We start from the raw sequence: 24,324 nt of genomic DNA on the forward strand, positions 1-24,324 counted from the left end.
CCTACTGAATAAAAAAAATGTATCCGCAGTATTAAGAATATTTCGTCAACAAAATGGCACAGTTTGTTTGTTTAAAATATAGATATAAATGAGCGAGGTGCACATACAGTGGTTGGGTTGAAGCAGTGGCACAAATAAGTATATCCGTGTAGAAACGTGTTTTTTTTTTTCTCGCCCTTTAACTGTCTAAAGGGCTTGTTTGCCCTGAGCTTGTCTCTCAGGCAGTCCTTCATTCCAGGCTTTGTAAGTCCCTAGACATCTGCACCTCAAATATTTTAGATTACTATGGTTATGTTACATTATTGAATATATAGCCTGTAGGTCAGCAGCATGAATGTATGCACTCTGCTCCCCCCCACCCACCCACCCACCCCCATTACCTTTCTGTAATAGTGTCCCTATCCAAATAATGGCTTTACCTAGTCAAGCATCAAGCACAACTTCAGTTATTTCATATCGGCTGTAGCAGACATTCGTCCCTACACACAGCCCATTTCATGACTATTATGCAAAACAGAAAGGCAATAAAAGAATATAAGCAAAGTGGAGTTGGAAGGCAGCTTAGCAAACACATTTCATCCACTTTCTTGCAGCTACCTGGGAGGACGTATACCTACATTACAGGCATATTTCAATCACTCTTCAGCTCCTTCAGAGAGATGGGAATAATTGAAAGTATTAAGGACACCTTATCCAAAGCAGTGTTTACTCCTTCTTCTCTTTTATCCGGACGAGGCGGGCTACATATGGCTCAGATCATTCTGTCTCTGGTCACCTTTGTCCTGGCTGCCTTCAGAGGAGGGAGCAGCCATACCTACTGGAACTACGCCATGTTCACCTGGGCCTTCTGCCCCATTATGACCCTCATCATCACCATCATTGAGATGTTTAAGCTTGACATCGTACTCAATTTGTTTTGCATGGACTGGTCTGACTTCACCACTGGGATGGCCATGTCTTCAACACTCATGACCGTTTCTGTTGCTATCATATATGCCAACTTCTATGCCTGCTTCAAATTTGCATGTCTGTATGGCTGGATAGTGAGTATATTTGCTTTCTTGTGTGGTATGGTCTACACATTTGAAGTGGTGAAGGACAAAATCCTGGACAAGAAGGAGGGGAAGTACCTTGCTGCTCTGCCTGGATTCTTCAAGGTACTGGAGGCCTTCGTAAGCTGCATGATTTTTATATCACTGACTGGTTACAGAGACAAGCCGGCTCTGATCATCTGCGTCATAGCTTATATCATTCCTTTCCCCATCCTCCCTCTTATCATAGCCACCAACATCCTCAAGAAACTGAAGAAATGTTTGCCTTTTAACTTGGACAGATTTGTGTTCATATTCCTGGTCATCTCTGTTGTGCTGTATATCTTCACTGCTATCATGTGGCCCATTTTTATGTTCAGGAACAACCCTCGTCCCAGTGACTGTCCACCCAGCTTCTGTATCTGGGCCATTCAGTTCATGGTTGCATTCCTGACATATGTGAATCTCATTCTTTTCACACTGGACCTTATTTTCACCTTGCTTGGTATCTGTGGCTTTAGCAAAACATAAACATGGCAGAGACTTTCCAATCATCTTTTTAAAACATTCAAACTTGAACTACACCTCTAAATAACTGTTTGTAATTCAGGTAATAAAAAAGTAATAATAATAATTCATTTATTTATTTAAATTAAAAACTGTAAGGTAAATGCTCAACATATCTTCCCATAGCATTAAAGTAAAATGCTTGAATAATGTTTGTGTTGTCAGAATGTTTAAAATGTTTGAATAATGCTTTTAAAGTCTGGTCTCAGGTTGGTGAACACTGCCATTTCTGCACTGAAGTCACATGATCACATTTTCCACATCTGGGGAAATGTAATTGGTTGCACACAGTCTCCAACGGAGCAGAAACAGCGCTGCAGCTGTACACCGCAACATCACAGACTGAGGCTTTGAACATCCACTCAGAACACCAGAGCTAAAGGGTAATCTACATTTTGTCATGCCTCACGTGTAACTTGGTCCAACACACAAGAGCAGAGTTAACACACGATCACATTACACAATGTATAATATGATTTCAAAGCAGAAAATGGTGCTATTGTCAAACAGACTCACAATCAGACTGGAGTGGCAAAATAGGATTTTTGAGCATTGAGGGTTCCGGCTGCAGTCTTTTATACAGAATATTAATTTATATTTTCCATGTCATATGTATTCATGAACAATGAGTACAGTTCTGTTGAAGCTGAGACTTTTAATATTAATCTGTTGTTTTGTTTTGTCCCATATGACGTGTAATCAAACCTAAAATTACACATGAGCTCTGTGTGTAACTTTCCATTCTCCATTTTTATACTCCCTGATGTGTTGCTGTGTTTCTTGAGTATATTTGGAATATGAACTGCCTATGGCACTGCCAATGAATATTATGTAAAAAAAATTGTAACTTGCAATGTGTCTGTTCCTGAAAATGAGATTACACATGAATGAACACACCTGAGTTTCCTGTGATCTGTCAGCCACAGACACCGGTGTGAAGTGTGCAGTGGGAATAAAGACGCTCTGAAGAGACGCTCTCATGTTCTTGTCCTGATTTTTTCAATACCAGCTGAAAATGGTTTAAAATGATAGAAAAATATGTATGTTAAAAAAGAGACAGAAAGGCAGTGTGTATGTGTCTGTTATGGTTCACATATAGTCAGTTTGGAGAAACTCACGAGGAATTGTTTCATATTCAATTTTCCATTTAATTCAATTACAGGAAATCTAAACACATTTTACATTTCATACACATGGAAAAAAAACATAGCAGAAAAGTTGCAGCATATTCACTAGATTTTAAGCAAATAAGGGAATAAATCTTCCAAATTGAATTATTTTAATTACTAAATAAATGACTTGAGAGTTCAAAAGCAGTCCTTCTACTAAACAGGCATTCACAGAAAACACACCTACATAGTCTGAAGAACGATTCCTGCACTAAGAAATTTGAATACAAGGAAATGTGGTGGTCATTGGGTCAAGTGTTCATTGTTACTGATGAAGCAGCAGCAAGGACAGTTCAGAGGACTGCACCAAACTGAGCATCATGTGTGGCCCGTTCAAGAGCTGTCCGGGCATTTTACGCCTCCTGGAAATAATCTTCAGCGCTCTATCTCTCCTCATTGTTATCTTCAGAGGCAGGATGGTGAGTCCATGGGGCGTATGGTGTGAGTTTGTCTGGGTTTTCTGCATCATTGTGCCCTTAGTCCTGACTGTGGTGGAGGCCAAAATGTGGCACATCCTCCTGGCTGTCTTCCTCCCCAACTGGGCTGACCTGACCTGCGGGCTGACCGTCCTGTGTGCGGCGATGATCACCTCCGCCACGCTGATCTTTGCAGCCGTTTTCATCTGCCTCTCCTGCATCAGCAGCATCCTCTGCTTCATCTTCTCCGTGGTCGCCGCCGTTGTCTTCCTGGTTGATGCTGTGATGCAAAAAATGAAGTGTCCGAGCGGCTACCTGTCCAGCCCGAGAGGAGTTCTCCGCACGGCAGAGGCTTTCACGGCTTGTATCATTCTCACCGCTGCCACTGACCACTTTGTAAATGGCGAATGGTTCTTTCGTCCTTTCGGGATGATGTGCGGCATCATTGTGTTTGCTGTTTTCCTCCTGGTCACTGTGGTCATCATTGTTCTCAACCTGCTGAAGCTGCTGCAGTGTCTCCTCTCATTTGGGCTCAATATGATGGAGCTTGTGTTCAACATTGTGGCAGTGCTGTTGTACCTGCTCGCTGTCATTCTTTGGCTTGTCTTTGGTTACAAACGATCCGGATACAATCCTTACATCAAGTGTTCCTACACTGACCTTAACACTGTTTCCATTGGAGCCATTGTCAACCTCGTCTTTTACATTGTAGACCTGGTTTTATCCTTCAAATCTCGCTAGAAGTGTAGACATGCCTCGCATTTACAGATTAAGATGGAAACACTGATTTGCTTGTGATGCATGATTTTATTTCCTCACCTGAAAGTAGATTTTTTTTTAATTAGGAAAATGTTTAATTGACAGCAGCCGTGTATGTTATGTAATACAGGAAATTAAGCAATTTAATTATCATTTTAGCCCAAAATCAAGTCAAATATTTGTTTGTTTGTTTTTCATCTTTAAAAATAACAGAAAATCCTTGCAGAATACAAGTGTTGAAGTCAGATGGTTAATGAACTAAATTGTTTGCTTCATTCTCACTAGTTATGAACAGCTAAATATAACCTCATGATGAAAAGGTGCCATTTTCTTCTTGGGTGAAATGATGTCTTTAAAATAAAGGAAAGAAATCAGAACAGACAACACAGTCTCTCCCATATTTAATCATTTGAAATGTTTTATTGAGAAGTTATATCAGTAGACGTTTGGATAGTCTGCCGACAGAGAGTATTTGTAAGATTTCAACAGTTATAAATTGAGATTAAACAATCCAGCTGTTTTGCTGATGCTCACCCTCACCACTTACTGGTTTACTGATTGTTGGTTGAATACTTGCATCGGCCATACCAACGCTTCTCAACAGCACAGACCCCAATCTGATAAAATGTTTGCTTTAACATGTTTTATTACAGAAAGTGTTTGAAACCCGTGACCAGAATAGTCATACATTCTGCCATCGTGTTCCTTATAGATGGAATTATAGCGAAAATATTTTTTGCATCGTTGAACATTAGTCCAGCAACCCGAATGTTCAGCGAAGATCAGTGAAATATACTCTGTAAACTCCCTGTAGGACAGACTACAGGACTGACAATGCCACAATAGTTCAGAAACAGTATATTCAAATCTTACAACTCTGACAGTTGCATGACATGAAACTGCGATAGTGAATGCAAATGTCAGAGTCAATACTTAAAACTGTTAACCAAGGGAAATGGTACACAATTTGTTTTAGCAATAATAAATATGTATTTACGTGTTATTTTTTAACATTAATATTTTTATTGCTATTTTTAAAACATGATTACAGTAAAAGAAAAATGCGGTCTTATAAAAACAATGCTTCATAGTCTGAAAAAATCAGAGCTCCAGATGTGAGAGGCTCCTTCAGGCCTCGTCCGGCTCCTCAAACTCCACAGTCTCCAGGAGACCCTGAAAACAGAAGTAGTGGGAGTTGCAGTAGACGGGAGGCTTGTTGGGACATGAGCCCACCACTTCTGGTTTCAGCGAGGAGAAGGGGTTGGCTCCACTTCCCTTCATGTCCATCTCCAGCTCCAGCAGGATCTGCAGGGAGTAGGTCATCTCCATCTCACTGCGGAGAGAGGACGAGAGGCATCAGTAGCTGCGCGCCCTCCACGATAAGAGGGTGGTGAGAGGATAGAGAGCGAGCTCGGCTGACGGCGGCGGAACCACATTCATCAGACATTGAGTATATTTGCATACTTTAAAGCACTTGTGTAACATACACTACAATAATGCAAATAATATGTGCCATTTAATAATAGCCTATGCCAATTTGGACGCTATTCACTGTTAAATCACATGAAGGACATGTGGGAGGGCAGGGCAGTTTAAAAATACAATCCATAACAGATTATTGATTTTTTTTTTTTAAAAATCAGTAGTACAGTACAACATATTTAAACACAGTAATAGGATATGAATATTTGAGATATTTCAAGTTACTTTAACTCACAAATCCCCAAAAATATGCACTTAAACAAAATACTGTAGTGTATTACTGTATTGTAATATGTAATCTGAAACTTCTTTTATATTTATGTGTCTCTATCTGATTCTGTTACAAGGACTTTTAACCGTGTGTGACTACTAGTCTGTAACACTCACTTGAGAGCAGTGAAAAGTGAAGGAATCTCATAATCCCTGAGGAGCAGTAGTGTTGGAAGCCAGCCGTCGTCCAGGCCCTGACTGGCATCAAAGCCTTGACATAAAAAAACGAAAATAAGTCAAAAAGAGCTCGGAATGGATATAAATCTTGCTGAGCACCTTTTCAGTATATGTATTACAGTCTAAAAGTCAATTAAATTTTATTTTCTCCTAAAACAAAATGTTATATTTCATGGCGTAACACTTTTATTATATCTTTGTCTAAAGGGGAAGACGACAATTTGAAGTGAAAAAACTCCTTTAACCAGACCAGCTCAAGATTTTAGAGTTTGTACAATCACATCTCCAGGATGACGCGAGGTTGTATGTACATACCAGGATGAAATCCCACCACCAGGTCTGGCTTGGCTGCTTCCTCTTTCTCCACCAGCTCCTCCCAGAACTGGTGGTAGAGCCCCTTGTAGGCGCTGATGTAGACCCTCTGCTTGGGGCCAAACGCTCTGAGTGGAGGCCTCACAATGGGGCCATCCAGCACCTCTGGCCCCACCATGACTATCTCGATTCCCTGGTGTCCGGGGAACATGTGGTTTATCTCATCGTAGTCCGTCAGTCTGGCTGCCAGTGTCTCACTGTGGCCTGCTCCCACCAGGTGAATGGTGAGAGGTTTGGAATAAGGGTTAAGGCCAAATAGCCTCATCCCCCAGGCGATGGTCAACGGTCTGCAGAAGAACTCACTGCAGACTCTCCACAGCGACAGCTTCAGGTCTTCATCGTCAGGCCGAGGCCTGCCAGCATTGGTCCATAGGTCTTTCATCTTTGCACCATTTAAAATGGGATTGAGGCGAGCTGTGAGATCTCCCTGCATCGCAAGCCAGTCATCCCAACCTTTAACCTCTGACTGGGGCTTTGACCATTTTTCTGTGGGGAACGGAAGCTCTTCTGACGATGAAAGAAAATCAAATTAGCTCAGTCGTCTAACAGAAATGCAGACAGTTAATGAGGCAGTAACTATCATTTCTTGTACATTCCTCCATTCCTCTCTAGGAAGAAAAAGAAGAATCCTTTCTCATTGTCTTTTACTGTTTGTGTGGATGTTTTACCTTTGAACACAAGCCACTCCACAACTCTGTCAATGGCAGCCAGACGCAGCTGTGAGCAGAACTTCTTGTGTTTGGGCCAGTCGCCCTTCTGACAGTCTTTACAGCAGTAATAAACATTTAGACATCTGTGCAAAGAGAGGACAAAAAGTGAGAGATCTATTGTCTCAAATATTCCTGACTTTGATGACAAAATAACATGGAGGTTTAGTGGATGTAATTTTTTACCTAGCACAACGCTTCAGGCTCTGTGGGTTTGAAAGTTGACTCGGCCGCTTCTCACATTGTGCACAGATTTTGAAGGATTCTTCTATTTTCTCAAACATCTCTTTTTGAGACCGGAAGGCCATAGGTTTACCGTTGGTCTTGGTCTCTGGGACAGCTCTGTAGAAAGACATTAAAACATAAGAAATAAGATATAGATAGAGCAGAAATGACCTGTAACAGATAAGTGATTTCATAAAAAGTTGTCAACACCCCAAAGATCCAACTTGTTAAAATATGTTTCAACTGCGTTCTCACCGAGAGACTACTGAGGCCTTCACTTTGCTATTCTTAGACTGGGACATTTGCTGCAGTATGAGGAGGGGAGTGGAGGGGGTTGCAAGGGCAGATTCATAATAAGTTTACATATAGAAAAAATAAAACAGCAAAGAACAGCAGGGAGCAAAAGTAATGAAACAGGCCTTGGTGGTATGCTAGTATCTCAAAATGCCATTCAAATGTCATGCTGTCACTGTTTACAAGCACCAGGCGGCTCTGTTCCCGCTGCGCGTGGCTTCAGACACGTGTGATTTTTTTTCATGGTGTCATGAGGTGGTAAATGTAAATTTAGAAATGTTCTCCAAAATCAAAGTGCAGGGTAAAGGAAGTAAAACCTACTTACCTCTCTGACTCTGCCATTTCTGAGTCTCAGACAGGCTTCGCTTTTTCTTCCTCTGCTGCTCCTTGGGTTTGTTATCCGAGCAGCCTGTTGGGGGCTGCTGCTGCCAGATATAGCACCTGTGCTTTCCCTTCTAGTAAGTTTCTGACAACTCTAGACCATTCTTGACTTTACAAGAGCTGGAGTCACCCCAACCGTTAAAAAAATTACATTGATACAGGTTTTTATGGGGGAAAATAAATCACTCATAAACAAAGGCGTTATTGTAGAATATGATCCAACCCATAAAAGCTTTTAATTGGGTTCAGTTCAAACAATTGTAATGGCAACCCATCAGGAAATAGCCTTTGACCACTAATGTTTCTGAGCCCAACACGACCTGTACTTTCTGTGTCTTTACTGCGCTCGTCCACTAGAGGTCAGTGTCACATTGTTTCACCAGAACTCTCTTCTTATGAATCAAAACAAGAAACACATGCAGACAGAGATGTCATGGTTATGTTTCACACATTAGCATCTGTGCCATGATTGAGCATTATGAATTATTTTCATATACTAATCCAACAATAATATGCTCAATTTTACTGTTTACAAAGTAGAATTATTTCACTTTATATACCCTTTACCACCATGTTGGGGTATTTTTTTATATTCATTTATATTTATATATATCTATATTCATATGCATTTTGAAGTGGAGAGGTCAGTGTGATAAGACAATGGTGTGTAAAACTGGCATCACTTTAACATATTACTGTTTTAATAAACTTTATCACTTGACTACTAATAAATTATTGAAAGTTAAGCTATTTCTCTTTTCGATTGGAAGCTGGAATCAATGACTGTATTAACACAGAAAGAGGGCGTGCAAACTACTGCTTGAAGTGTTTGCATAAAGTAGCTCTAAGAGTAGTTTTGTAGTCTTTGTAGAAGTGGTCATTTCACAGCTGCTACAGAGGCTAAATCCTATGGGTTGTCCAGGCTTTGTAATACAATGCTATCCTATATAATAGGCCTGGAATTAGTGAAGCATATAATGTTCAGTTTTGTTAAGACTGTGTCAAATCGGGTGATTACTTATCTCATGGTAATATTTAATCCTGTAGCTCGTGCAGTGTTTTATAATATAATAATATAATATATAATCCACCCTGAATAAAACTGAAAATAGCTGTCAAACAAATGCTGCTTGGCTTTTTGGCCTTTTTATTGTTAAGAGACGAGGGAAAGATATAATTGCCTATTGAGAGTCTCCATTTAGCAAATAAAGAACTATTGTATTGTCTATTCAAGAAGAAGACAATTCCAATGGTGATCAGATGACTGTTGAACAGAGCCATGAATGACGGCGGGTTAGGTTAATGTCCAAAAACAGAGCATCCACCACAGACCACACCACAGGACACAAAGACTCACCATCCGGCGGCAGCTACGAATGAGAAACAGAATCACAAAAGTTAAGAAAAAAACCCAAAACAAAACAATGGTTGAGTTCAAATCAGACTCTGCAGCACACAGGATTTATTGAAGCATAGCTTTAGATCATGTGTTACATTAATGAGCATGTGATCTGATTTCATGCAGCCATTGTGAGGTTTTGAAATAGGTTCTAGCTGCAGAGCAAATTACAGACAACCATCAAATGAGGACTGAACTCATTTTGGTCTCATTATGTTTGTACGCCCATGACCCTTTGTATCCAACATTCATGTCACCTCAGGGCACCAGTGATGTGCAAACCTTTGTGCCCCTGCTGGTGCCCTCGGGTTCCTTCACATGAGCTTTGAATGATTTCTGTAATCTGACTCATTCATTAATAGTATCAGAATTCAAAAGGACACTATAGCAGCAGTGAAGGCTTGTTTTTTTACTATGAAAAATGCTCTCTTCCCCAAATCAGAATGTAAGCTTCATCGCTCACATCTTCCGACTAGCTGCACAGTCGAGCAATGTCCATCTCTGAGAGGCTGCAGGAAACCCCTCAAGTTCCCCAGGAAGTTCCCGAAATCATATACTGAAAACCACATCTTTAAAGAGGGGGACCAGACAGGCTGGGATTTTTCTTTCTTTATGGTGGCCGCTTAATTGTCTGGACTTGGCTCCTCAAAGTCTTCTTGTGGCAGCAGTCCCTGGAAACAGATGTAATGAGAGTTGCAGTAGACTGGGGTTTTGTTGGGGCAGGCCTGGACCTGCTCTGGTTTCTGTGAGGTGAATGGATTAGATCCGCTGTCCCTGATGTGCATCTCCAGCTCCAGCAGGATCTGCAGTGAGTACTTGAGCTCCATCTCGCTGTGAGGACAAAGAGATGGCGGAGGAAATCGATTAATTAAGTACGTTTAGCTTTATGGGATGGGGCTCATGAGAGGCCTGGCGAGAGACTAAGCACCTGTTCACAGACTTATTTCAATATCCGTCTACAAGAAAAACAGCTTCAGAGAAATTATAGAGAAGCAGCATCAACAGAAGGGAAAGAGAACAACATCAATAACTCTGCTGTATCACACGGTCTGAAGGGGGAGTTTGCTGAGAGCGCCTGCAGCGGAAGAAATAAACAGGAAACAGGTATTGGCCGCCAGAGGGAGGCGAGTGTGAGGTGTGGAAGGAGAAGTGCGATCTGGGTTTGCGGGCAGTAATAACTGTATCGGGACTGAGGACTGTAGTGAAGAAGAAGACACTGCCACAGAGGGGATGCAGTATTTAAGCAGGTTCTATATTAATCACTTAGCAGAGGGAATACAATGCGAGATAATGAGGACGAGGAATCTCAGACATTCACTGCTGCTCAAAGGGAAAGAAATCTTATTATCTCCGTTATAAAAAATGTGAAAACGGGTTTTTATTATGTGACTGACCTATACATGGAGAAGAAGGCAGGGATGTTGTAGTCTCGGAGCAGCAGAAGAGTGGGCAGCCAACCCTCTACCAGACCCTGGTTAGCGTGGAACCCTGGGTTCAAAAACACAAACACCAACTGTCATCACATTCTCGTGTAAAATCTTAAGTTGAACCCTAATTGGTGCGTGGAAGAACCTGACGTCACCTTTTTCTGATACTGACACTAAAAAAAAAAAGCACTAACTGGGCTGTCTGTTTCTCACACAGACTGACAGAGAAAGTTAGATCTTTTTCTCCCCCTGGTGAGGTGAAGATCGAGCGGATTAATCTTCATTAGTCTCCACCTGCACACGTGTTTCTCTTAATATATTTCCCTCAGGACGTGTCACTGACGGTGTTTTGCATACTGTCTAATTATGAGTCAATATGACAAAGCTGATCGCGCCCCAAACAGGTTGACCTCGTCTACCTCGTTTACTGGAGGTGCTCAAACTCACACCACGCCAACCGAAAATGTATGACACTCACACGCTCACAGAGAGAGAGAGAGAGAGAGAGACAAATCAGTGCAGCAGTCTGGCTATATTCGAGCTGGGGTGGGTAGATAATCCTGCAGCATATTAACTGACAGATGTCACTTTCCCCTGACTCATGGTTTATGTCAGTAGTATGTTTTTGTCTTTCTGAGCAGCATGGGTAGTTTGGTGAATGGCTCGCCCTTCAACCAGATGACTGAGGTTCAAGCCTCCATGGCAGCAAACACTGTAAATCCATCCGGCTTAAGTGTCCTTGTGTGAGACAAAACCAGCAGAGCAGCAAAATAGAGAATTTCCCTACAATGATCAATAACGTCTCACATTATTAGTCTGCCCGAGAGAAAGATGTAATCACAGATTAAAATTCAATCAGCATTCAGAAAAAGTATGTATGTGAGAAACAGGAGAGAAAGCTATGAATTTGTTAAAGCTTCAGCTGCTCTGTAACGTACATGCTGGTGTGTATACTGGTTATGTGTGTTTGCTGGAGGGGCTCAGGGGATGCCACAGAGGCTAGAGAAATGTCGGGCCCGTGATACTGGCACACAGATGGTATCATGTTATTCATCGCCTACCGGAAGTCAAACTGCAGAAAGAGAGGATTCTGATTTGAATAATGCACGCTGTGATACGAACACCCCTGAGGTTACACTCCTCATCAAAGTAAAACATTTAACAGGGAGTAAGCGTTTAGGCGTTAAGACCTTCCAGGGATAAGGTGACAAAGAGACGTTCCAGTCTGACTGTTAATGACTGCAATAATTGCTTACCACCAGCGCCACTTTGGGCCTTACGGCAGATAAAGTTGCTGTTATTAATGGTCGACTTACTTTGTTTCCTGGTCTGAAAAACTACATTTTATAACTTTGAATATACAGTTTGTTTCATGAATTACAAAAAGCAGCCTGTGTGTTGAGTTTCTGTTTCTGAAGTGCCTGTTTTCAGTGGTCTATCTCTGTGTGGATGACAATACTTCCCCCACATCCATCTCCTTTGTGAGAGCTGACAGCTGACATCACCCTCTCCTATTCTCTAAGGTCAAGCCTCCTCACACACATACACACACCATCCTTTTTTTTTTCCTTCCTCCTCTATCGCTTGAACAGTGTAATAATGCAGTGCTCTGCCAGCTTTGCAGTCAAGATGCAGCCAGACACTCAAACAGTTTACTCACAGGATGACTGGCTCATATATATTTAGCTCCAGTGGAGCCTGCAGTGATTGCAGTGACAACTGAGCCAGGGGTTATGGGTTCAGCTGGGTTGGGGCTTTACTGCTGCTTTGCAGGTCAAAGGGTGAGACACATGACTCAGCGCAAGAGCTTAGGAGATGCAGAGTTATAGTGCCACTTTAATGAGGTTGGTTGTCTGTGAGGCTGGGCAATAGGATGGTAACATTTCAGTCTAACATGCTATTTTCCATGAAGAGGGTAAAAAGTTCTTGTATTGTTAAAGTACTTGTATTCCAAAAGTTTTAATTATATCCCTAATTCAGAAAAAGGGTTTTATTTGTTCGGAATATTGTTTGTCCTCTGAGTGAAAACAGGACAGGGATGGAGAGGTTGTTTTACATCAGTTAGTTTGCACATGACCATGGCATGCGATGTGCGCCTGAGTGAATCCGAGGGGGCGGACTGAGACTCCCCTTCCAAAAGGACAGCTTACTGACATTATGCTGAGTCCAGCAATCAGAAGCCAAACTCTTTCCCAGCTGCTCCCATTAATTACCCAAATCCCCAATAAAAGCCTGGCACTAATGAATAGGCCAGATCTAGTGAGTTATATGTGTCCTACTTGCTCTGTTCTCTGAAAGAGGTTATTGTCAGATGAGCATGAAAGGAGAGAAGTCACTGGTTCTGACTACTAAAGTTAAGTTGCTTCTATTTATAGCTGCAATGTTTATTCCGCTCATTACTGGATGATTTAAAAGCAATCTGAGGTGGAGAAACTCCTTTCAACCAGACCAGCTCAAGATTTTAGAGTTTGTGCAATCATATCCCCAGGATGGCACGATGTCGTGTGTACATACCAGGATGAAATCCCACCACCAGGTCTGGCTTGGCTGCTTCCTCTTTCTCCACCAGCTCCTCCCAGAACTGGTGGTAGAGCCCCTTGTAGGCGCTGATGTAGACCCTCTGCTTGGGGCCAAATGCACTGAGAGGAGGCCTCATGATGGAGCTGTCCACCACTTCTGGTCCAACCATGACTATCTCTATGCCCTGATGTCCAGGGAACATATGGGTCAGCTCATCATAGTCAGTCAGTCTGGCTCCCATGGTCTCATTGTGGGATGCCCCTGCTAGGTGAATAGTGATGGGTTTAGAGCTTGGATCCAGGCCGAAGCGTTGCATGGCCATCCCAACTGTGAGAACTCGAGAGAGGAACTCGCTCTGAAGCCGCCACAAAGATTGTCGCAGGTCAGCATCATCTGGCCGTGCTCTGCTAGCGTTTTTCCAAAGTGTTGCCATGTTGGTACCGGACAAAATGGCGTCCAGACGTGGCCAGAGGTCTCCCTGCATCGGGAGCCAGTCGTCCCAGTTCTTTACCTCAGCGACTGACTTGGACCACTTCTCAGTGGGTAATGGAAGGTCTCCTGTGTGGGTGGTAGAACATTGATGATTTTATGTGACACAAAACTGAGGATGAAGATAAGTGTTGATTGTGCCTGCCAAGTTTAGATTGTGTTTGAAAAGCAATCAGAGAAATTCAAAGGCTGAGGAACTTTAATTAAAATTTCAAAATTACACCAGTATTGCACTGCGACTTTCTGTCACTTTTTGTCTCTCAGGCATTCAATCTCTGCAGCTCAGCTTTAAAATTATACCATCTCATTAGCGTGATTTCTCTGTTTTGTGAACTTAGACAGCTGTTCAGGCATTTTAATTTAAATGGCACTCCCTTTTCATTTCTCACCGGTGAACATCAGCCACTCCACTAGTCTGTCAATGGCCACCAGGCGAAGCATCTTGCAGACCTTTTTATGCTGAGGCCAGTCTTTTTTCTGACAGTCCTTGGTACAGTAGTACACATTCAAGCACCTGTGAGAGAACGATAAGGGGAAAAGCAACACAAGAAATGGAAAGAAACTATGAAATTCATGAAAGTTAATCAGGAGCACTTCAGTGGAGTTTGGAGTTTGCCTTAAAAATTCTACAGACATTCAAGGACCCTCAAGGATAAATACTCATCACTCTGGTGATCAGCTGACCTCTCATCTAGCACCATCAACAAGTAAAAGTTTCAGTTTGTTCAATAGGTTGGTTCACAACCAAATACCTGGAAAGTGAATCACATTCCCATCAGCCACAGCTGTAGCTTTTTTTTTTAGCGATCAGCAAATGTTAGCATGCTAACACATGAAACTAAGATGATGAACATGTTAAACATTAAACTTGCAACATGTCATGCAATGTCATGCAAGCATATGAGCATCTTCATGTTAGCATTCAGTAGTGTAGGACTGCAGCGCCCAGGGTTGCATCACTTACGTAACGTATATCAAGATGGCTTCTTTATTATTAGAATGTCGTGTCTGTGCCAGGATGTAAATACAATCCTACATCCACCTAGAACCCATCGTTATATTTGACCTTATACTCATGACACTGAAGACGGATTCTGTCCTGTTTTAGATGACAGCTGGCAAAAACATCCATGACTGGCAGAAGCTGGAATTTATTACTGATTATATGACCTCTTTGTATGTACCCTATGTAGCCTACGGTTTAGGTGGTGAGGTAATACGTTGGATTAGAGGTCTGACAGCCACTGCCAGTTGGCGCTTTGGGAGACTATATTACTTTACCTTGCAATCATTTGCAGCCTCAGAGGCACGCACATTTACATAAAATCATTTATCAGCCAACGTGTTCTGTCAGGGCGCACCTAGGACGTATTGGTCCTCCAAATGAGGCTTACAAGTCGACGAAGGAATCAAAACAAGGCGAGAAAACAGAGATGGCTGCAGGGGCAAAATGTATAACACGTCTTCAGAGATACTTCAGCCTCAAGAATGATGAAAAGGGTAAAATTAATCAAAAGGAGAACTGAGAGTCTAATGGAAAGTCACAAGCAGACACTGTTAGACTATTGGTGGTAATTCTCAGATGTCAAAGGTTTGGAGAGTTTGACTTGTCAGCGAATCTGGGTTTCTTTTTCTGCTGCTACTGGGTACTTTTGAGAGAGGCAGTAGCAGCTGAGAATTTGAAGGGAATGCACATGGATAACAGTGTGTGAGTGTTTGTGAATCAGCCTGAAAGAGAGAGAGAGAGAGAGAGAGAGAGAGAGACAGAGAGACAGAGAGAGGGAGATAAACAGAGCAACAGGAAAGCATAGAGCATGATCAAAAATGAGGTGCAAAAACAATGAGACCCATGTGAATATGCAGCATAATATCCCACTCCTTACTCTCAACACGCTCCTTGAAACACACTCTGTGGTGTTGTGACACTATAAACTACATTAAGCTTCTCTTAATAAGCTGCAGAGAAATGAATCACAGTCAGGGGACTTAGCTATATTTGCCACTGGCCATTGTCCACCTCTGTAGAGCTGTCCACACCATCGTTGCCTATCATTCTGTCGCTGATACAATGGCAACGGGTAATGCTTCACACATGACAGCTATTGGGCAGCAATGTCAAAAAAATGTCCTCACCGGGTGATGATAAGAGCTGAACAGAAAACAGTGCAGGTTTCAGTGGCCTAAAATATTCTGATTGTCAACAATGATTAATGTTAATCAGTGCTAATGCTAAGATATTATAAATCAAGCAGCACAGACCACCTACTAAAGCGAGCACATCAGTGATGTCAAGGTATTGCCCTTCAGTCGCGGCTTTGCACTCACTTCACGCAGCGTTTCAGGGTCTGTCCCTCGGCGAGATGGTCGGGCAGTTTGTTGCAGCCGGTGCAGAACTTAAAGGTCTCCTCAATCCTCTGGAACATCTCCTTGTAGTTGCGGAATGAGATTCCTTTAGCCTTTCCCTCAACAGCAGCCCTTTGTTAGTTAGTGAAAGTTGTGCCAAAAAGAAGTGTTGGACAAAAAGGAGTCAGGAAATGCAACTACATGAAAAAGTAACCAATCATTTATGACATATACGTTATATTAACAAATCAAAGTCTGGGTGCTGTGAAAGTGAAACAAGAAATCTGGCAGAGTAATGAGAATAACATCAGTTTTTACCTGTACTGTCCGTAGTCCTTCATGTTGAGCTTGTTGAGAATCACCTTAGAGAGCCCGGGCACATTGGCGTCCAGAGAATAAAAGCCGGACTGGTCAGAAAAGACGCTATCAGTCCCTGGAGCGTAGGACTGAGGGAGCGCTGGGATCTGGGACGCCATATTGTAGCCTTTTCTTTCTACAAGGAGAAGAATTATGCATTAAAAAACAAGCCATGCTGCAGTGATGTAGAGACGTACTCCAGGAAACTGTGACATCATTCTTGGTTTCGGTTACTGGTGCAGCAAAACACAACTCTGACCACACACGTAACTCAATGTCCTTGGGTTGGCTGCTGCAACAACCGGTTAGATATGTGCAAGTGCACATTCCTCATAGATTACTTTGTGAAGTATGTGCCATGATTTAACAGTTTACCTTGTGATCATGGCAACGGTAATTGTTGTGGTGATTACTCTTCAGAGGTGCTAATTCTGTCACAGAGTATTATAAAATGTCATGCAGTGTTTTGGTGCCTGTAATGGAACTGGTCCCGATACCGGAAACAATACACCCCTCCGCCAGTTCAACCTGACAGACGACTGACAGATACAAAGCAGAGTCAGTGGGTTGTGAGGGACACAGACAGAGACAGAGATAGGGACCCCCCAGGCCCCCCAGCCCCCACCCCCTCACCCCAAAGTCAGACTGACAAATGAGAAAAAGCAGAGCTGGAAATATAGACTTTAGTGGGAGGATGTACAGTTCCAAACCACACAGAGGTATTTGTAGTATGCACCCTGACAACCAAGTAACACAATGCACTGACACAACAAAGATTTTATCTGCTTTTTGATGATTCCAGACAGGGTTTGAAATGCTGCTCTTGATAATGCATGACTGCTGCCAGGACCCACAAAAGCTATTTCAGTATCAATGATAACATTACACAAGTACACAAAGTAAGAATTTTAAAGCATATGAGATTTTTTTTTACCAAGCAACAGTGATTTGAGCTATGCATAAATACAGACAGCATAGATTCCTTCATAGTATACATTGCGCTAATCTCAAGGCAGCTATGGGTAGCGTTTCTGAACAGATGCAGTGGGGTAGAGTACACCAGGCTTGCCTCTGTGCTTTAAAATACACCCTCTTGCACCCGCACTCACACACACACTCCAACCTGATGCCCTGATGACAGAAACTCTCACAACGAGAGGATCGCCCAAATCTCAGACAAGCAGAGGCTGCATCAGACGTGTTCCAGTTGCGTCACAGTGTCTCTGCCCTTGACCAAAATCCTTCGTCCCCACAAGCCATCCACCCCTACTTGCATGTCACATGATTTATTTACTTGGTTTGACATGAGGGAAAATAAAGAGGGGAGGGAAATGTGATCATCTGGTGGTGGTGGTGGTGGTGGTGGTGGTGGTAGCAGCACACGTCTCTGTAGCTCACATGTCTCCTTCAGTCTTTCTTTAGATTTTACTGGGAACTAACATCCAAGACTAAGCTGTTTAGACTCATGCGTGGCAGCATGTATGCTACATTTTAATCTAATTTATTTGGCTTAAATCAAGTGCCCGTAATTCTTTTTCCTGTTGATTGTGATTAACCTGTCTCTAAAGTGCAGCAGTACTTAACCTGGCCTTGAAACCACGCCACAGTGCAATTAACTCCAAACAGGTCGCAGCAATAAAACACTATTCTTAGCTTGGGAATGGCACAATAAATGTTTTCTTTTGTACTCTCGGCACTCCTCCTCCAAAACAACTTTTGCTCTACTGTGAGAAACTTTGTATCTTTTCAATTTCATACTAAGTGTTGCTGGGGAATGATTTTGGTCTTATCATGTCTGCAGACAAAATTGAAAGGTCTATATCTAATTAGTTCCTCCATATCTACAGAGCACCAGGGAGGCATGAACAGATTTCCCGCGGGAGAGCAGGTCTTTGCTTTTCTCTCCTTACATATCTGACCATGACAGTTTTTTTAAGCATGCAAAGTCCCTCCACTGACTATCCGGCCAATGCATTATCACAGATATTTTAGCAGCCATACCTTTGGTTCCAGGCGAGCAGAGTGGCTTCTAGATGATTCTCAGTTGTCTTGGTTCCACGGTACAGGAAAGAAGAAAGTGATTGACAGGTCCTTATGCTAGATGTGAACACCTCATGGAGCCTTCACACTGTCTCTGCTGGTGTCTTGAAAACCTACCCCCCCAGAGCCAAAGTAGGAGAAGGGTGGGTTGAGGACTATGAAGTGCTCCTGACATCTGAGGTTTGGGGGTGGGGGTAAACTAAGGAGAGGGAGAGGGACATGGATGGGTTGGGGAGATGGGTAGCCCTGGAGGAAGGTGGGGGCAGAAGAAGAGAGGGGTGGAAAGCGGGACAGAAGTCCATTTTTAGAAAAAAGTGGGTGGGAGGTTTGGGAGAAGAGGTGGAGACTCAAACAGTGAGTGGACACATAAACACAAACACAAGGATTAAACACCCCAGAGTGACATATTCCTCAAAAACACAAGATGAGAAGATGCACATCACAGGCCAGGGAATGAAGTGATAACAAACACATCAGAGGGCAAATTTCTGAAATCAATAGAAGTGCAGTAAACAAGCGCGATGTGTGTGTAAATGAAAAACATGTTTGATATGTAAATACTTTATCCTTTCATCACACTGTGTTTTTTCTTCTTAAATATCGGCAGCTTGAAAGCTTTGACTTCCTCTTATTATTCATCAAGTGCAAGTCTGAGCAGAGAAAACATCTGAAATCATCTCAGCTTTGACAGGCCTGCGTGCCTGTCAGGTCATTTCTTTGAGTCGCACACTGAGGAAGCCTCTGTGTTAGTGTATAATTGATGGAAACTTGAACGTGGTAAATATTATATTTGTAATAATGACAAACGTTGGATTTTAATTTAAAAAAATTTATTTGGTCCATTGGAACCTGAGATTGAAAATTAAACATACATATGTTTGTACACATATACTCATATCCCTCCCCCAGAAAAGATCAATAAAATATATCTCACATTCATCAGAGATCCATTTTTTTCAGCATTAGGTTTCTTTTTTTGTTTCTACTATCATACTTTTATTTATTTTTTTTTACAAGTTTAAAAGGGTCAGTTGATTTTTTTTCCCATTTTTTATCTTTTGTGTGGCTTATGTTTGCAGTCTGTACAATTTACAAGGAGGAAACCAGACGAAGGAGAGGAGAGAAAAGGCGTTGTGTTGGCTGCTCTGTCAAGGACCAGGTTCTCCCTGGTTGCAGCCTCTTGAGCAGCAGGGGGCGCCCCTGAAGCACAGAAGAGTCCCCACTACAACTTAATAGAAAGAGGAGTGGGCTCATAGGACACAAGCAAGAGCCAAAAATGACAATTATGACAAAAAAAGTAAAAAACAAAAATCTCATGTAAATGTAAAGTGATCCAGCAGTGACACTGAATTCTGAGGTGCCTTGTCTTTGCAGGTGTTTCAGTGCAGGTTCATTTCTCGTCAAGCTAATCCCTCTGGGCTCAAACTAAAGCCTTACATTATCACATTCCTTTATCTGTCATTCATCAGCTCAGTAATCAACAGTATTCATTAGACAACAGGCCTGCAAATCACTTATACCAATAAATTAGACACTATACTCACAGCTGCTTGGCTGTGATGACGCACACACGCACTCACACTCATAGGACAAACAGACGTCTGAAAGTGGTCATTACACATCATGTTTCTTTGGAAAACATATTTACACTTACTTCAGCTTAAGGTTTCTTTAAAGAAACTTTACTCTGCTGTAGTAGTTTTCTCACAAAGTGTCCTGAAGATGTCGTGAAGCTCGGCCTGCCGGCGCTGGCAGACGCGGTTGTGCAGAGCGAGTCTGCGGGACTGCAAGCATCGGGACACAGTGCTGACTATACCGACAGAAGGGACGATGCTCATGAGATGATGCACGTTTCAGCACTTGTTTGTCGCTGAGCTGAATCATCTCTCGGAGGAACAATATTCAGACTCAAAGTGTTCGTGACATGAAGAATTAATTTTTTTCTACCAAAACAATCGTTCACTGTACGAGTCCTCCGGGGATTTTGCTTATCAGCTTTCAAGTTTTTTCCCATTTCACTACATAATAGTAAGACATCAACTTGTTGCTATAGTACCGCATTAGTTGCCCCACCCCCCTCTGATAAAACACCTACAGTATGTTGCCATGGTGAGGATTGAGAGATCCTTAGTGAAAGAGGAGAAATGGCCTTGACAGTGGAGAAACTGGAAAGAAGGAGCGGCTTAAAGAGGACCTGCGTGAGACAGCTGTGGGCAAAACACCCTTAGAAACCACGCCGAGAGAACTAAACTATTTTCTGTGTCACAACATGTCTCAGGGGTCCCTTCTCTCTCTAGTTATGTGTGCACGCAGTCTGACAAAACGGTAATTTGCTATTACACGAGGACTCTGTCTGCTGTCGCTAATGTGCTGTCGGTGTATTCTTGTGGGAGGATGGCCCAGATGCTCATGCTGCACCCAAGCAAACAAAAGTGGTCCCTGACCTCCCAGAGTAAACTCGGCAGCTCCTCTTAAGAACTCCCCTATGGCAAACTGACTGTTCAAACAGCCAGTAGCTCCTCTAGTACTCCCTAAGTACACTACAGTGTAAATCGACATACTGGCAAACTGCTGAAGTGTGGGATATAGACAAATACTCATTGACCATCTGTACCAAAAAGGATCACTCACAATCCAAGAGTGCAAGATGCAGCATTAATTCACTCTCTATAATGTCTAGTGTGTTCAGATGTAAACTAACTGCTCAACTGGATGTGAAAAGGCAGTGTGCCCGAAACTGATCAAGTGATCACTCGCCCCCCGGTGTTTAGACCCCAAACTGAGGCTGAGGCTGAGTGAAAATGAATTAAAGAAATAAGAGAAAGGAAAAACAGTGGTTGTTTCTCTGTTGGGGAAAAAGCCAAAACATTTTGCTTGTCTATCAAAGCACTAGGGTGAGAATTCTATTATGTGTCAGTGCTTCGCAAGATAAAACCTCCCAAACACAACAACACTTTCTACACCACAGCGTGGCCAGTAAGTGGTAACGAACAACAGCGATACAGAAAGATGCTATTCCAGCTACCGTACACCTGTCACTGAATCAGCTTGAGGTTTTGCTTGACTCCAGCTTACCATACAAATCATGAGTTTGGTCCTGAGCAAGAGAGCGCTATACAGCACTGCTGTGATGATGGGGAGTGGAGACAACACAGTACTGTATGAATGATGGCTTTTTCTACGACTGCAAAAACACAAATATGGACAAGACAGCAATAAGGGTCATGTATAAAACAAGTAAGACTGATACTGACGAGTGTATTGTCTCAAATAAAAAAACATGTATGACTATGAGTAAACCGAGAAGTTGGGTTTGGCTCATTGAGTACCGTGTTGAGAGCTGGCTGAGATAAACCTCCCCTGAAATATCCCACTTTGTTAGCTGTCTTTGTGCATGACAGAAAAGGGTGTGGGTGGGTGGTGGGTGGGTGTGTGGGGGGGGGTGTCTGATCGTTGCAGGTGATTGGCTCATAGGTTGTGGGCCCACAAATGGCTCAGTAGTTACAGCACTCCACCCTGGCTTTTGTGAAGCTCAGTGAAAGCAGGGTCATCTCCGAGCATATGAAACCGAGGGCTGACATCTGTTCCACATACAGCGCTTGTACAAAAAAAAAAAACCTCCAGAATTTAAAGTAGCCTGAAGTGGATCCTGTTAGATGCCCGGGTGAATCATCGTTTTGTGAGTACGTCTTGGTCACTCTATGTGGCCTGCTTCCCTCATTTCATCCTGACATGGCACATCCACTTGGCAAGGGACAGAGCTCGTGAGGGCCGGATGAAAACTTTAGCATTTAAGGAGCATTAGGAGGAGAGCACATAAATGCTGCCCATTCATGCTTTACATTCAGGTGTGTGTTCATCCAAAAATACACAAATACACATCTCTCTCCGTGTTTTTGGGCTGCACACACCACTCGACCACCCTGGCCTGGTTTTCCAGTGGTCTGACAGTTCATTGGATTAGAGTCTGTGTATGTACAGGGCAGAGTGGGCGGTGGTCATAGTGGCCTGGGCCGGTGCAGGCCATCAATGTCCGGGGTGAGCTGCGGGCTGTGGGTGGCTTTAGTGGGGGTCCAGTCTCCCAAAGAGGCCTGGGCTGCCTTGCGATGAGCCAGGCGGTGTGTGATGGAGAAGCCAGCGTTTCCTTCCAGCTGTGAAAGCACAACCAGCACCTGCCTGCAGGGGGAGACAGAGAGGGTTGCAAACAACACTGAGGTGCTGAGAGACACCTCCACTTTTGGGCCTTTTGAGCCTCAGTCAAGGACATGTTGAGCTTTCTGAATATAAATATGATTCTCTTCAGTTGTGAATTGTGTATGATGCAGTAAAGTAAGGGAGTGTATGAAAATGATTAGGGTGAGGAGGGTGGGTTTAATCTTATATTATATTATATTTTTGAAAATTATATTATATTTTAGAAAAACAAAGTCTTCCCCAGCATTATTAATATTTTTTTGGAGCCTCCCCTTATCTTCAAAATACTGCTATAGATCTTTTTGGTGTAACTATTTAATTCAAATATATATTTACATTTTGCAAAAATAAATCTCACAAGGGAAGACTGAACTTGACAATAAATGCGGGATGAGAAAAAATTAAAAGACCCTTCACTGCTCTCCCAAAAAATTATTTTTCTGACCCCTTATAACAATTTCATACAGTCCCTAAAAACGCCACTGATCTGGGGACTGTTTAACAGTTGCTCAAAAAAGTAAAAGCTAGGATCGGTTGATCGTGACATATGGTGAAAAAAATATCCAGTGACAATTACATCATATCCTAAATACGATTTCCAATTTTCACTTATTATGAAGTGTATTGACTGTATAAAGTGAGTGAGTAAGAACATCAGACAGTCTGACTGAGATAATGCAGCTCTAAGTGTTTTTATCAAGTGCATTGACATAATGTTCTTGTTAGATGAGAAAACGACATGGTTCTCATGCATGGTGACTTTTTACAGTTTCCTATTATGCGGCACATAACTATGAAGGGATAAGGCCGTAAATTTGCATTAATGTGCAGTAATGTGTCTGTGAGACTGAAGCGTTCACACAGTAGACGTCCAAAGAACCTAAATTCAGAGAAACCTAATGACGTGTGAACAGCTACATCATACTCGATTCTGCAGGTGTGCATCTACCCATAATATTTTTCAAGTCTTTAAAGGGCAGCGTAAATTGGGATCAACAGAAAACAAAAGCAGCTACAACTGTGCTGAGACCAGCCTGACGAAGATTATTAAGAAACATAGAGCGCTAATCCTCCGGGATCACTGCGTTTATATAAGTGTGTATGTACAGATATAATCGTCTAAATGGGTGGATGTTTGCTGCACCTGTACCGAATGTTCCCAGAGCATTTAATCTCCTCACTTGTTATCTATTCATGTGATTCCTACCAAGGCAAAATATAGCTTTCAGAGTTGTGTGTATGTGAGGAAGAGAGAGAACGGGGTACAAGTGCGGACCTGTGCAAAGGCGGTACGCTGTCGATGGTCTTGAGGCTGCCGCGTGTGGACACCACGTTGAAGCTGTCAGTGCAGTCGCAGGAGACGTGGAGGTAGTATTTGGGGTGGCGGTTCTCCACCACCACGATGAGCCCCGCCCAGCCGTGGGTCAGGTAGTAGCACGTCATGCCTTCACGGCCCTGAGAAGAAAAAATAAAGCTGAAAATGTACATAGATCATACAGTCGTGATGTTAATGAGGCCTACAGGTTGTTGTTATAGGTTTAGTCAGCACACTCAGCACGAGGGTTTAAACATTTATTGCAACAATAATCCTCTCAGGCCCCCCACAGAGCCTAATTTTCACACATTCTAAATGCTAATACACACAAGAGAGCGAGGAAGGTGACAGGAGTTGAAGTGACTGAAAGCAGGTAGTGCTGTATTAGCA

At 42.6% G+C, this 24,324-nt stretch overlaps 5 protein-coding genes across 7 annotated transcripts in view; 2 read left to right on the forward strand and 3 right to left on the reverse strand.

Annotated features, from left to right (window-relative positions):
* The first annotated feature begins 588 nt into the window (after positions 1–588).
* Positions 589–2,549, forward strand: LOC111220269 (myeloid-associated differentiation marker-like protein 2). The gene has a single exon (XM_022743297.1). The coding sequence runs from the start codon at positions 660–662 to the stop codon at positions 1,560–1,562; it is 903 nt and encodes a 300-aa protein (XP_022599018.1). The 5' UTR covers positions 589–659; the 3' UTR covers positions 1,563–2,549.
* A 634-nt stretch (positions 2,550–3,183) lies between these two features.
* Positions 3,184–3,924, forward strand: LOC111219632 (myeloid-associated differentiation marker homolog). The gene has a single exon (XM_022742345.1). It carries the CDS (start codon positions 3,184–3,186, stop codon positions 3,922–3,924), a length of 741 nt encoding a protein of 246 aa, XP_022598066.1.
* A 1,146-nt stretch (positions 3,925–5,070) lies between these two features.
* LOC111220256 (putative protein MSS51 homolog, mitochondrial) lies at positions 5,071–7,306 on the reverse strand. The gene is made up of 5 exons (XM_022743282.1): positions 7,137–7,306; positions 6,912–7,036; positions 6,187–6,750; positions 5,812–5,905; positions 5,071–5,275 (listed from the first exon to the last, which is right to left on the reverse strand). Exons 1-5 carry the CDS (start codon positions 7,304–7,306, stop codon positions 5,071–5,073), a joined length of 1,158 nt encoding a protein of 385 aa, XP_022599003.1.
* A 1,983-nt stretch (positions 7,307–9,289) lies between these two features.
* LOC111220069 (putative protein MSS51 homolog, mitochondrial) lies at positions 9,290–18,646 on the reverse strand. Of its 2 annotated transcripts, none has more exons than XM_022743017.1 (7): positions 18,387–18,646; positions 16,347–16,521; positions 16,011–16,160; positions 14,075–14,199; positions 13,191–13,754; positions 10,644–10,737; positions 9,290–10,080 (listed from the first exon to the last, which is right to left on the reverse strand). In XM_022743017.1, the coding sequence occupies exons 2-7, from the start codon at positions 16,502–16,504 to the stop codon at positions 9,873–9,875; spliced, it is 1,299 nt and encodes a 432-aa protein (XP_022598738.1). In that variant the 5' UTR covers positions 16,505–16,521; positions 18,387–18,646; the 3' UTR covers positions 9,290–9,872. The 2 variants fall into 2 exon arrangements, with proteins under 2 accessions (XP_022598738.1, XP_022598739.1); XM_022743018.1 differs by lacking the exon at positions 18,387–18,646 and adding an exon at positions 17,509–17,618.
* A 3,222-nt stretch (positions 18,647–21,868) lies between these two features.
* Positions 21,869–24,324, reverse strand: part of capn15 (calpain 15) — a 35,827-nt gene continuing 33,371 nt past the window's right edge. For both annotated transcript variants that reach the window (XM_022743208.1, XM_022743209.1), the window contains exons 11-12: positions 23,896–24,074; positions 21,869–22,601 (exon numbers count right to left, since the gene is read on the reverse strand). In XM_022743208.1, coding sequence (XP_022598929.1) covers positions 22,424–22,601; positions 23,896–24,074 — 357 coding nt within the window. In that variant the 3' untranslated portion in view covers positions 21,869–22,423. The remainder of the gene's footprint in view (positions 22,602–23,895; positions 24,075–24,324) is intronic.

Source organism: Seriola dumerili, unplaced genomic scaffold, assembly GCF_002260705.1.
Source record: "Seriola dumerili isolate Sdu_G_001 unplaced genomic scaffold, Sdu_1.0 BDQW01000068.1, whole genome shotgun sequence".
Taxonomy (NCBI): Eukaryota; Metazoa; Chordata; class Actinopteri; order Carangiformes; family Carangidae; genus Seriola; species Seriola dumerili.